At 38.0% G+C, this 13,807-nt stretch overlaps 1 protein-coding gene and 1 long non-coding RNA gene across 3 annotated transcripts in view; one reads left to right on the top strand and one right to left on the bottom strand.

Annotated features, from left to right (window-relative positions):
- Nucleotides 1–455: 455 nt before the first annotated feature.
- LOC116666412 lies at nucleotides 456–8,529 on the bottom strand. The gene is made up of 4 exons (XR_004323240.1): nucleotides 8,336–8,529; nucleotides 7,802–7,902; nucleotides 6,825–7,056; nucleotides 456–3,546 (listed from the first exon to the last, which is right to left on the bottom strand). It is a non-coding gene; the product is annotated as an uncharacterized LOC116666412 (long non-coding RNA).
- Nucleotides 8,530–8,591: 62 nt separating this feature from the next.
- Nucleotides 8,592–13,807, top strand: part of HIKESHI (heat shock protein nuclear import factor hikeshi) — a 28,717-nt gene continuing 23,501 nt past the window's right edge. The window contains exons 1-2 of one of the 2 annotated variants that reach the window (XM_006189538.2): nucleotides 8,592–8,843; nucleotides 11,003–11,240. In XM_006189538.2, the coding sequence (XP_006189600.1) occupies nucleotides 8,814–8,843; nucleotides 11,003–11,240 (268 nt within the window). In that variant the 5' untranslated portion in view covers nucleotides 8,592–8,813. Of the gene's footprint in view, nucleotides 8,844–11,002; nucleotides 11,241–13,807 lie in introns of those variants that run through there. The other variant, XM_032488851.1, reaches the window with a different exon arrangement.

The raw sequence follows: 13,807 nt of genomic DNA on the forward strand, positions 1-13,807 counted from the left end.
CCTCCATCTTGACTCTCCCCATCCCTCTCCCCACTGCTAACCACCAGTTCCATCTCTACATCTGTAAGTCTGCTTCTTTTCTGTTATATTCACTAGTTTGTTGCATTTTTTTACTCTACATGTAAGTGATATCTTACAGTATTTGTCTTTCTCTGATTTATTTCACTTAGCATAATGCCCTCCAAGTCCATCCATGCTGTACACTAATACATTTTAAATCAACTGTACTTCAATTAAAAAGCAAACAACCAGAAACAGACTATATATACATATATATATATATATATATATATATATATATACACACACACACATGCGTATGTGTGTATACACACACACACACACACACACACATACATCCCAATCACACACACATACATACATAACTGAAACAAGAAGTTTCATGAAACAGTATACTTTATATGCAGGATGTATTCTGACATTTTTTTTTTTAATTCGGTTGTGGCACACTAAGTTGATTTCACACCCCACAATGGATCTCAACCTGCAGTTAGAAACACACTGATCTAGGGGAAATGAGTCTAAATAGTTTTTACCAAGGAGATTGGGAACAGGACCCATATTGTAAGAAATAAAGCATAAGTAAAAAAATGCTTCTTAGTCTCTTTAACCACCAAACGTATCTCTAACACTGTAAAGTTTGTAACTTCCCCTACTTTCATTTATCACCTATGGATTTCCCCTATTGTGATTTGTAGAAAATTACTATTGTTTTAGAATTGAACTGGTGGATTTCTAAAAAGATTCTTGGTATCTTGTGGTTATTTTCTGACGCAAACCAAGACTTCAGATGAATGAATACAGACTCATTTCAACTTACTTGCTTCAGTTACCCCAGGCTGATGTGAATTGTAAAAAGTTGGGTGATTTCTGTTACTTTTGTGTAAAGAGTGAGGGAGTGTGTATCTATGTTTCATAATTCTAAAATCACTTGATCATGGGTTGTCATAAATCATTGATTATGAGAAATGTGTAGCAACCTGTATTGGCCATTAATTGACTTTTTAATTTGATGCAAACTCACTTTCTAAACTGCTAAAATTTTATATTGAAAAGGTCTGGCTTATCTTTGTGAAAGACTGATTGCAAATCAAGGCTTAATCCCAGTTCTGGGTGGCAGCCATATAGGAGTTCTGCACTGTTTCCCTCAAATCTCTGGATAAAGCTGGCTGCAACAGTGTTGTAACTCTTGGAAGCCAAAACCCTTTGCGAGGGGCTTTCCAAAATGATAATGTCTTGCCTTTGCCTTGAAATATGAGCTCCTAGTAGACAAGAATCACTTACTTATATATTTAATTGGCCAGGTGTGCAGAACATTGCATTAATTAGGTCCCTGTATAAACCTGTGCCATGTAATGGTTCCCAGATGCTCGTCTGCAGAAAGAGTGCACCAAAATCATTAAAGAGCCTATGACAGATCTCTGAGTCCCTGTCTGAGAGATTCAAATTCAGTATTTTTTTTTTAAGGCTCACCCAGCTGATTTTGATGCACAGATTAAGTTTATGTTTAACCCAGCCCAGCACAACTTTCCACAGTCATTTGAAACTTTCTCACTATGGCTAACTCCCAAACTCATGTTCAAAGCTACTGGTGGGAGTGATGGGGAACTGCTAATAATTTTGCTGTCTGTTGGGTCACCTCTGTGTCTGGGATCTAGCAGTTTCTGTCCCAGGTCTCAGATGGGGGCCTGATTACTAAATATGGAAATATCCCTTCTCCTGAGCTCCCATGTAGGCATGCTCCAAGTGGGGAAGATTACAGGGGAAGGCAGCAGAGGATTACAGGGGAAGGCAGCAGAGGAGAGGTTGATGAATGGATAAAGAAGAGTTCCTAGCACTCAGAACACCTGGTCATGTGCACCCCCTGCTGGAGAGCTGGCCGAATTCTGTAACATAGGACATTGATACAACAAATGGGTAGAGATCTACTGCATGCCAGGTACTAGGGAATGAAGATAGAGTCCTATTCTTGAAGGGCTCACAATCCAGAATAGTCAGGCTCCCTAACAGATCTTTATACTATCTAGTGAAGTATCAACTGCAGACATAATTAATGATTATTGGTATACTTTCATTCATTCAATAAATAACTATTAAATGCTTACTCGGGGGCAGATGCTGGGCTTGGCACTGGAGGTAAGTGGCAAACTGCAGACATGTTCCCTACCGTCTTGGAGCTTATATTCTAGTGAGAGTTGTATTAATTATAACATCAGCTGTAAGTAACAGCAAAGTCAATTAAAATTGGCTTAAGCAATAGAGAAATGAATTACTTTGCATAACCTTAAGTACAGAGGTAGGATAGATTCCAGGGCTGGTTGGTTCAACAGTACAAGACATTAATAAAGACTTAAGTTATTTTCAACTCTGTGCTGCCTTCCTGATTGTGCTGGCTATTTTCTCAGGTTGTTCTCTTTAAAGTTTTAAGATGGTTGCTACAACTCCAGGTGTCATTTTCAGATACATGAATATACAAAGGGAGAGAGTAATTATTTTTTTATGTGACCTTCTTAAGACCAAGACACCTTTCTCAGAAGACCCCAGCAGACTTCCATTCAGGTGTCATTGACCAAAATTCAGTTATGGGACTGATCCTAAAACAATTACCACAAGGGGAACGGCAACTTGTTGATTAGATTAAGCAGGATCTTCTCTTGGGCTCTTGAGTCTCATGGAAGAGAGGTGGATTTAAGAACAAAATTGAGGTTCTTTAAAAAAAAATCTGATTCCCTATATTCTCACCACAACATTGTTTTAAAATTGGGGTTCTTTTAACAAGGAATAAGGTGGGAAACAGATGTTAAATAACTACTAGTATTCATTATAGGGAAGGAAGATTAATCAATAAAAAATAATCACAAATTGTGAGGGAACTACATGGAAGTTAGCTTTTGCTGCATAATGAAACATCTCAAATTTATTTAACTCAAGATTCTATTTGGGCTGAGCTCAGCTGAGTGGTTCTTCCGGTCCTGACTGGGTTCATTCATGTCTCTGGTCAGCTGTAAGTCAAATAGGTAGCTCTACTCCTGGGGTTTGACGGGTTGTGGGCTGAGGCAATGGGCCCAGGTGTCTTTCATCATCCAGCAAGCTATCTTTGGCTTGTTCCTGTGGTAGACTGGCAAAGTTCGAAAATCGAAAGCCTCCAGTTACAAATATTTTTGAGGCTTAGAAATGGCACACAACTTCTGTTGCATTCTTTTGGTCAAATCAAGTAAGAAAGCCATGAAGGTAAAGAAACAGACTCCATCTCTTGAAGGGAGATGCTGCAAAGTTACACTGCAAGGTCACGGTCACAGGGAGAGGAAGAATTTGTACTGTTTTTGCAAACTACCACAGGTCATGAGTAACAGGAGAAAAAAGCTACTCACATCTCCGTTCAGGAGAGAGCTATCATTTGGAAAGTTTCCAATCACCAAAATGTCTTCTTCTGAGCTGAAATTCTTGTACTGTATGATTGTTATTGATGATTTCCTGACAGTATTTGCTTCAGGCATCAGAAGGTTAGAGGCTGTGATGCTGTTACTTAAAACAATAATGTTAAAGAAATACAGGATCATGGAATATTCACTGCAGGGAATTTGAGATTATTTAGTCCAATTCTATCTTTTTTCAATTTAACAAAATTAGATTTTCTTATTAATATAGGTATACAGTTTAAAACGTCCAAGAGGATTAAAAAAAATTTAAAGCAAAAAACAGTAGTTTTCTGCTCATGTTCTTTTCCCCAGAAGCAACCACTTTTAACATTCTTAACTGTTTCTTGTTGTACTTAGCTCATAATTCTAAGTAATATGCAACTGTTGTTCTCTTTTGATTCACTTATCAGTTTTGACACATATTGACTGTTAGAAGATGATTTCAGCCATCCTCACTTCCCCTTCCTCTTCTCCCATCTTCTTAATGTAGTTAAATAACAATTTCCAGTTAACCCGCATTTGGAGTTTTTATTAAGACAGTGGTGTTAGACTGAATAATGCCCTCCTAAAATAGTTAGGTCCTAATCCCTGGGACTTGTAAATGTTACTTTAAAGGGCAAAGAGATTTTGCTGATATGATTAAGTTATGGATCTTCAGATAGATTATTCTGAATTATTTCGTTGGACCTTAACTGCAATCACAAATATCCTTATAAGAGAAAGCCAAAGTGATATCTGACAGAGAGAAGGCAATGTGAGGACTGAAGCAAGATGTTACACTGTTGACTCTGAAGATGGAAGAAGGGGCCATAAGCCAAGAACTCAGCTCTAGAATCTGGAAATGGAAAGAAAACGGGTATATCTCTGGGGTGTTTCCTTTTTCCTGGGAGGAATGCTCTAGTCTCCTACCTGGCAAATACAAGCCCTGATGTCAGTATTGTGCAGCCAGGAGGGGGAAGACTTTCACATAATCCCCCTGTCCCCACTCCAGGACTACCCACTTGCTTACAGGTACTCTAGCACGGGTTGTTTTTGGGGTTTTTTTTGATACTATTATAAATAGTACTAATTTTAAAAATACTTTTATTGAAATACAACTTACATATCATACAGTTCATCCATTTAAGATGTATAATTCAGTAGTTTTTAGTATATTCACAGATATGTGCAAACATCAGTAGTGTCAATTTTAGATCATTTTCATCACCTCAAAAAGTCTTGGGGAGGGGGAACAGGGGACCTGCTCAACAAGCATAGAGTTTTAGTTTTACAAGATGAGAAAATTCTAGAGATCTGTTGCACAAGGTGGTATAGTTAATACTATTGTACTATACACTTAAAAAATAGTTAATGGTTAAAAAAATCCATATGCTTGAACTGTCGATCACCCCCTATCTCCACATCCACAACTACTCCAGCCCTAAGCAGTCACTAATCTATTTTCTGTCTCTATAGATTGCTCTATTCTAAATAATTCATATGGATGGAATCATATGTAATATTTGAATAATTTTCCACTGTATGATATACCACATTTTGTTTATCCACTCAGTGATCCACTGATGGACATTTTAGTTGTTTCCACCTTTTGGATATTTTGAATAATGTTGCTATAAACATTCATATATAAGTTTTTGTGTGAACATCTGTTTTCATTTCTCTTGAGTACACACCTAAGAGCAGAATTACAGGGTCATATGGTGGCTCTATGTTTAAAGATTTGAGGAACTGTCAGTCTATTTTCCAAAGCAGCTGCACCATTTTACATTCCCACCAGCAGTATATGAGGGTTTCAATATCCTCGCTTTTGACTTTTTGATTCTAACTATTTTAGTGAGTGTGAAGTGTACCTCACTGTTGCTTTAATTTGCACTTCTCTAATGATTAGTGATGTCCAGCATCCATTTCATATATATCTGTTTCATATAAATCCATATATAGCCATTTGTATATCTTTGTATTTCTTAGAGAAATGTCTATTCAGATGTCTGCAGTGGGTTGAATAAAGTCCTTCCCAGATTCATGTCCATCTGGTACCTGTGAACATGGCCATTTTGGAAATAGGGTCTTTGCAGATGTAATCAGTTTAAGTTGCGGCCTACTGGATTAGGGTGGATCCTAAATATAATGACTGAGGTCTGTATAAGAAGAGACACATAGACATAAAGAGAAGAACACAGTATGAAATGAAGGAGGAGTTGGGAATGATGAGTCTGTAAATCAAGGAATGCCAAGGACTACTGGCAACCACTAGAAGTTAGAAGAGAGGCATGGAACAGTCTCCCTCAGAGTCTCCACAGAGCACAGGTCCTTCTCAACATCTATCTTGACTTTAAGCCTCCAGAATTGTAAGAATAAATTTCTGTTGTTGTAAGTTCCCCAGTTTGTGATAATTTGTTTTGGCAGCCCTAGGAAATTAATACAAGATCCTTTGTCCATTTAAAACTTGGGTTGTCTTTTTAAGCTGTAAAAGTTCTTTATATATTCTGGATACAAATGCCTTATCAGATATACAATTTGCAAATATTTTCTCCCATTCTGTGGTTGTCTTCACTTTTTTGATGGTTTCCTTGAAAGCACTAGAGTTTTCAATTTTTATGAAGCTCAACTCCCTCTACCATACACAAAAATAAACTCAAAATGGCTTAAAGACTTAAACAGAAGACAAGACACTATAAATCTCCTTGAAGAAAAAAATACGCAAAACATTATCTGACAATCTTAGCAATCTTAGCAATGTTCTCCTAGGACAGTCTACTAAGACAACAGAAATAAAAGGAAACATAAACAAATGGGACCTGAGTAAACTTATAAGCTTTTGCACAGCAAAGGAAACTATAAAGAAGATGAAAAGACAGCCTATGAAATGGGAGAAAATATTTTCAATGTGGTCATTAAAAAATTTTAAAAATTAAAAATAAGTTTAAAAAAGACAAGTACGAGTTGCTCAGAGAATTGACAGTATGGTTATGGTCTGTAAAGGAAAAAACCTGGTATCCCTCCCATGTTTCTCCTTCACTCTCACACTACTACCATACTCAGAACACTTCTAAAATCAGATATGTGTGGTTTTTCCCACACCAAGCAATTCTGTGACATCAGCTGAGTGTCCTACAATTTAACTCAATTCTGACGCTGTCAACCTAGAGATAGCATCAGATCCCACAGGTTAAGGGCTCAGTCCCACAAGACTGCCCCCTAGTTCAGATGCCAACTGCAAGTAGTTAAATGCCCAGATTACCCACAATTTCTGTCCAACATGGCTACAAATTGGAGGTTGTTGTGACCCCCACCTCTTGGATTTGATGACTGCCTAGAACAACTCACAGAACTCAGGAAAACGCTTACTTTTACCAATTTACTAAAGTATACAATAAAGGATACAGATGACCAACCAGATGAACAGATGCACAGGCAAGGTCTGGGAGGGTGGAGTGCAGGAGCTTCTGTCCTCATGCAGTTGGGGTGCATCATCCTCCTGCTACATGATGTGTTCACCAACCTGCAAGCTCTCCAAACCCCATACTATTGGCATTTTACGGAGTCTTCCTCATGTAGGCATGATCAGTCAACTCCATTTCCAGCCCCTCTCCCCTCTCTATTGAATAGGGCGGGGCTGAAAATTCCAAGGTTCTAATCAGGCTTCATCTTTCTAGTGATCAGCCTCCCCATGAGCCCACCCAGAGTCCCTCCATTAGAACAAAAGATGCTCCTACTGCCCTCATCACTTAGGAATGTACAAGGGTTTCAGGAGCCCTGTGTCAAGAACAGGAGGCAGAGACCAATATATTTATTTACTACTTCACAAGTTTCAAGGTGGGTATGAAGACATGAAAAATTAGGAAAAGTAATAATGCTAAATGCTAACGTTTTATTAAGCTATATTCTAGGAACTACTTAGTACTTATCATGTAAGAACCTTCATAACAACCTAATTATTATCCCATTTTACAGATGGAGAAAAACCAGGCATGGGAGTGTTAGGTTACCTGGCCTAAGATTATACAGCTAATAAATGACAGACATGGGCTCTGAATCCAGGCAGTTTGTCTGCCCCTCATGAAATGGTCTCATAGTGAATGGCCTTTTTGTTTGGAAGATTCTGGGAATTCTTAGGTAGAAAGTTGGAGACACTAGTAAAAAGATCCTCTTCTATCTATTCATCTTTGGCTTGGCTACCTCAAAGGAGGATCTGAGACAAGATAGGTTTATGGAGCCAGAGTGGAGACCACAGGACTGTTTCAAACACTCTGATCCTCCATATGTAACCTGGGGCTGGGAGGACAGTCTTGTTGGTGGCTGGTGGTCTAAGCTCAGATATTTCAAGCTGGGCAGAGACCTTCAGGGAGGGAATATCCTACCTTCCCATCCAAGAGGAAAGGGAACTGACGTCGTGGAAGGGAGAATGAGTATTGGTGGCAGTCAGTACTCGATGCCAGTTCTTCTGGCTTATGAACCTTCTCTGCAAATGCATAGAGAAAAAAATAAGACATTTTACAATAAAACATCCATTAGTTAAGTACTGCTAGGCTCTAAGTGGTTATATATAATAATTCATTTAACCCTCACAGCAACCCCAGGAGACAGGCACAATTATTATTTTACAAGTGGCGACATTAAAACACAAAGTTACTGTTACATAACTCGCTTACAGTTTTTTTCAGGAAATAATGGAGGAGCTAAGTAAAGCTGGAAAGAACTATAATAAAGTCAGTAAGTATAACACAGGGGATTAAAAATTAGTACTTTTCGGCTACTGTGTAGCAGAAAGGAAGAACCGGAGATTTGAAACAGAACTTGGATTCAAACTCCATCCGTGAGTACCGTGTAAAAGATTTGGGGCATGTCTCTTGGGGCAATTTCCTCGCCTACAAAATGAAGATAATAATACCTACCTCATAGGGTTTTTATAAGAATCTAGTGAAATGAAGAGTGTAAAAACGCGTTGTATTCTCTAAAATGTTAGACAACCGTGAGAAACACCTCCTCCCGGTTAAGGGTTAGTAAATTTGGGAGGCCGACTACCAAACCCAACAGACAAATCCTCCGCGCTCCCTTCCCGGAAACCCGCGCAGGGTCCTCTGGGACTTGTAGTTTTACGCCGGACCTGGCCCACCTTTCTCACTTAGAAAGGGCGGCTTGGTGTAAGCCCCGGAAGTACTCGTCGCCTGAGAGGCGTGCTGGTTAGGAAGGGGAGGTCAGAGGTCGCCGGGGCAGAAGGCGTTCCTGCCGCTGGCCTTGTCGCTATGTAGGGGAGGGGTAGGCACCCTCCTCCAGGTTCTGGAAGGTTCTTGGGCTCGACTAGGGCGGTAGCCCCAGGACTTCTAGTCCCCGGCTTCGGGTTTCTGCCGGCGGAGCGGAGCTGCCGCCGCCATGTTTGGCTGCTTGGTGGCGGGGAGGCTGGTGAGGATGGGGCCGGGTGGTCTGAGGAAGCGGGCAGGAGCCGAAGGACGAGGCCCCGAGGGAGGGGGAAGGTGCACGGGTGCGAGGGCTGCGGGGAAATCCGCTCACGTCTCCGTTCCCGCTGAGAGTGAGAGTGTGAGAGTGGAGAGCGGGACGCTGGGATGTTCGCTCTCCTTTGCCCCAGCGCTTTTCACAGTCGTTTAAGTAGTAGTTACTACAGTAGTTGCCGTTTGTCGAGTGTGCATTATCCTAGACAGTGCGCTCCTTTTGTCCATTTCTTCTCATCTCAGCCTTCTGTGTAGCGCTTATTTGGCCCTGCACACTTAACCATAACTCGTGAGATGGTAATCATTCCCATTTTGCAGTTGAACTTAAGCTCAGTTGGTTGTATACTCCCCTGAGCTCATAAAGTGAGTTCAGGTGAATCTTACACTTGAATCTATGTAGCGTTCTGTTTGCCGAAGGTTAAGGTGCTCGGGCAGTGTGTAACTGCTGGGTCCTTTTGGAAGGGCCCTAATAAAAATATGCTTAACGTTAACTGGAAGTTCGCTGATAGAAACGCCTGAAACTGAAGTGTGAGCCTTATCTGAGATGATCCCTGAAAGATGTGAGCTGAGAGTTTCCTTATTGGTAAAAAGAGATAACCATCCTTGCTTAATTGTTAGAAGTACCTGGAATTGTTAAGGAAAAATCCGGAGGGTGAATCTCGCTTGCTTCCTTAGAAATCACTCGGAAATCCATTTCAGAACCGATTCCTTTGCCTAGAATTCTTTTTTTTCATTTTTCTCTCCTTGCTTTGTTCAACGTTGCAGCCCCTTTGTTGAATTGTTTAGTTATTTTTTAAGTCAATTTTTGATAATGTATTCTGTACACAGTTTTAAGGAACCACAGAGATAAATTGGCTATAGCTCAGAAAATTTATTGTCTGTCTCTTGAGTGACTGGGAAGCCCCTTTTGGTGATGGTAGTAATTGATAATACTGGTGAGATAACTTTGGATTGCCCCTGGTCTTGATAGGAAAAATGAAAGGTCCAGCCTGGGATGAGTGTGGGTCTCAGATGAGTGTCATTAATGGAAGACATATAAAATGTGTGTTTTTCTAAAGAATAGAAAGGCCGTATGGAATCCATGTTGTCAACTAATTTGGTAGGAATTTAGTTGTAGAAATACCTGTGTCTATTAACCTAACCTCTGTAATGTATCTCCAATAGAGGTTCCTACATGACAAGGTTTTTTGCCCATAGTGGACTCTTACTTCTGGAGCATTAAAACATATTAATCAAGATAAAGGGCGAATAGACCTAGGGATACTTCAACACTTAACTACATTATTCTTTTACTAGAAAAATCCACTTTATCTACAGTCATGAACTCAGTTTTCATTACTTGAAAATTTTTCTTAAGGGACAACTTTTTCCCTAAAGTTGAGGATTAGAGTGTCATAATTCAGGTTGACAGAGAGTGGTGCCTTTGACAGAACTGACATTTAAGAAATATTTATTTTGCCTGACGATTATTCAAGACTTATAAATAACATAATTTTATATGTGTTTTAAGATTATGTGCATGCAAAAAACTGGTGAAATTGAATTTAATACTAATATAGGTAGTTTAGTTTAATATATTTATGTTCTTCCTTTGTTTTATTCTCTGTATTTAAATCGGAGGGTTTAATGATTTGGGGGTTACAAGTATTATTTTAGTGAGTAGGCAAAATGACAAATATAGAATCTGCAAATAATGAGGTTTGCCTGTAATTACTTCTGGATTGCTTACCCATTTTAGTTTCCTGAGGTTCAAACTAGAAGATAATTCTTCAGTGGCATGGTGTTTGAACAATCTTTCATTTTTATAACATTCTGAAGCTGTAATGATTTATTTATATAAGTAAAATCCTTTCAGGGCACTTCTGAAATAACTTAGTTATGTTTTTAAAATACTACATTCATTAAATCATTTTTAAGGCTATATATTTTTAGGTTTTCTATTAAAATTAGCACTCTTTCTGGTGTGTTTCGTAATTCCATGATTAGACTATCAGATTGACCTGTTGTTAGTCTTGGTATAATGACTAGTTGTTTACAGTGCTTACAGCAATACTAAAAGAGCTATAGAAACTTACCAAACTATTGAACTAAGACAAGTTTCTTATTTTCTAGGTGCAGACAGCTGCACAACAAGTGGCAGAGGATAAATTTGTTTTTGACTTGCCTGATTATGAAAGTATCAACCATGTTGTGGTTTTTATGCTGGGAACAATCCCATTTCCTGAGGGAATGGGAGGATCTGTCTACTTTTCCTATCCTGATTCAAATGGAATTCCAGTATGGCAACTCTTAGGATTTGTCACGAATGGGAAACCAAGTGCCATCTTCAAAATTTCAGGTCTTAAATCTGGTAAGAATAATATATTAAAATAGCTTCATAATCAAACTTTTTTCTACAATAGCATAACATAGGAGACGGCTTTTTTCACTTTTCATTATATTTTTCTGATTGCTACAGTAATCTATAACATTTAAAAAAAAATCAGATGATGCTGACACATGTGAAAAATAGTAAGTGAAAAGACCTCACACTCTCAGTCTCTGCCCCTGGAGAGAACCACTTAGTGTAGTTCTCTTTGTATGGTGTATAGCTTTGTAAGGGGATTTTTCTGAATTATTGGGTGTTTTAATAAATAATGAGAGGAATCTTCTCATAATTCGTAATATTCACATCAGTATTTTAAATAAACAAGTAAACCAAGTAGGCTTGTATAAGAAATACAGTGAGAGTCCTTTTTTTCTGTGAAGATTTTTGAGCTCTTAGATTTGATTACCTCTTCAGTGTTCTGTTGGTTGTACTGACATTGCAGATATAAAATCTTACAGGGACATAATCTTTGCTTTGATTCCTTGAGGTATTTTGTTTAGAAATGTGAGAACAAAACCAGGTGCCATTTACTCTCATTGGTTCCTTTGAAAGTGCAGGTGAAAACAGACATGAAAAGTCTTAGAATGTAAATATACATCCTCATAGAAAAAGTCTGTGAAGTCTAAAGAAAAATTCTATTTAGGCTACATGTTTATGTATTTAACAAACACTTGGGTATGTACTATGGGGATTTAAAGATAATGATTAAGTTATTGTCTGAAATAACTTATAAAGGAAGATAGTAATTAAAAGGGTGAAAAGTAATTGTTGATGTTTGTACAAAGTGCTGAGAGAGAATAGGTAAGGGAGCAATTAACTCTTAAGTAGTTTGGGGAAATCTTCCTGGAGGAGATGATATTGGACCTCTTGAGAAGATAAGTAGGAGTTTGTCAGGCCTGTGAGAGGCCTAATGGACATTGTTTTCTAGGTAGAGGTAATACGAGTATAATGAAATTTTGAAAAATTCTCTGAGAAGAAATGGGAGAACGTAATATTTAAAGCTAAAAATTTTTAGATTGATGATAAATACTAATCTCTAGATCTAAGGAGCAGAATAAACTCCTATAGTCCTCCTTAGTGAGGACTCCATGAGATAATTACCCCTAATCTCTAAGGCAGTGGTTCTTAAAGCCTGATCCCCTGACTAGCAGTATCAGCATCACATGGAAAGTAGTTAGAAATTCACACTTGTGGTAGGACCCCAGACCTACTGAATCAGAAAACTTGGGTGGAGTCCAGTGGTCTGTATTTAGTAGGCTCCCAGGGTGTTTTTGTTGCACACTAAAGTTTGAGAACCATTGCCCTAGGGCATCCACTGTATACAATGAATTAATGCCCCGTACATATAGCATGGTATTTAGTTCTGAAGTCTTTGGAAGAATTAAGAAAATAGTCTCATCACTTTTTTTTCCTGTGGCTGTGCTTAAAAATAGACAGTTTATAAGTAAAAAAAATATGGACAACTCAGTATACCCTAGTGAAATTACTGGATGTTAAATATAAAGAGAAAGGAATAAAGGAACCAGAGAGAGAAGACAAGTCATTTATAACTGAACAACAATTAGACAATTTAGCAGATTTATCAACAGTGTGAATTGAGGTTAAAAATCAATAGATTAATATCTTTAAAGTGCCAAGAATAAATAAAATAACTCTAAACTATCATTGTAAAATGAGGTAGACATAAGTGTATTTTCAGTTGGAGATGGAGAGTTTACTGCTCAAAGACCCTTACTGAAAGAACTGCTTTAAGGTAGTTGAACTTTAGTAGGAGGAAATTAAGCCCAGAATATAGAAGGGGATGCGAGATTCAAAGGTAGCAAAGAAATTTGTAAACATATAGACAGTACAACCTGATTATATAAAACAACACAATAAGTAACTTAAATACTACACTAGAAAACAATGCATATGACAGAAGGGGTAGTGGTCAGACTAAGCTTTCTGAGGTCCTATTTAGAAAGGGAGTAATAAAATTGATTCTGCTTTCAAATAATCCTGTTCAAATTTTAAGGAAAACTTTAAAAAGAGGGAAAACGTATAGTATATTAAAAACAAAATAAGATGGTAGAAATAATTTCAACTGTATCAGTTATCAGAATAAATATAAGCAGACTAAACTTACCTGAGAAAACGTGGAGACTCCAGGGTGGGATTTTTTTCAAAAGGTAGCAAACAGTTACGTTGCTGTTTATCAGTATATGTTTAAAATATTCTAACACAAGAACCACCCCCCCCCCCAAAAGCTGTCATAGATAAGTTTAAGAAAAATAAGACTAAGGCAAAAGCATTAGCAAGGATTAAGAGATTCATTTACTAGGAATGAGATAATTCACTAGGAAGACTGAAGTATTTCTAGGAAAAAGTAAATGTCATGAACTTGTGTGTATGTAAAGCATAACTTCAGATATATAAAGAGAAAAATTGACAATGATAAATGAACAACCTTACAATCAATATTTTAATACATCTCTTGATAATTAATACACCAAGTAAATAAAATATTAGTCAAGAGGAAAATTTGAATAAAAGAGTTAACAACCTTGAGC

The sequence above is a fragment of the Camelus ferus genome, chromosome 10 (assembly GCF_009834535.1).
Source record: "Camelus ferus isolate YT-003-E chromosome 10, BCGSAC_Cfer_1.0, whole genome shotgun sequence".
Classification (NCBI taxonomy): domain Eukaryota; kingdom Metazoa; phylum Chordata; class Mammalia; order Artiodactyla; family Camelidae; genus Camelus; species Camelus ferus.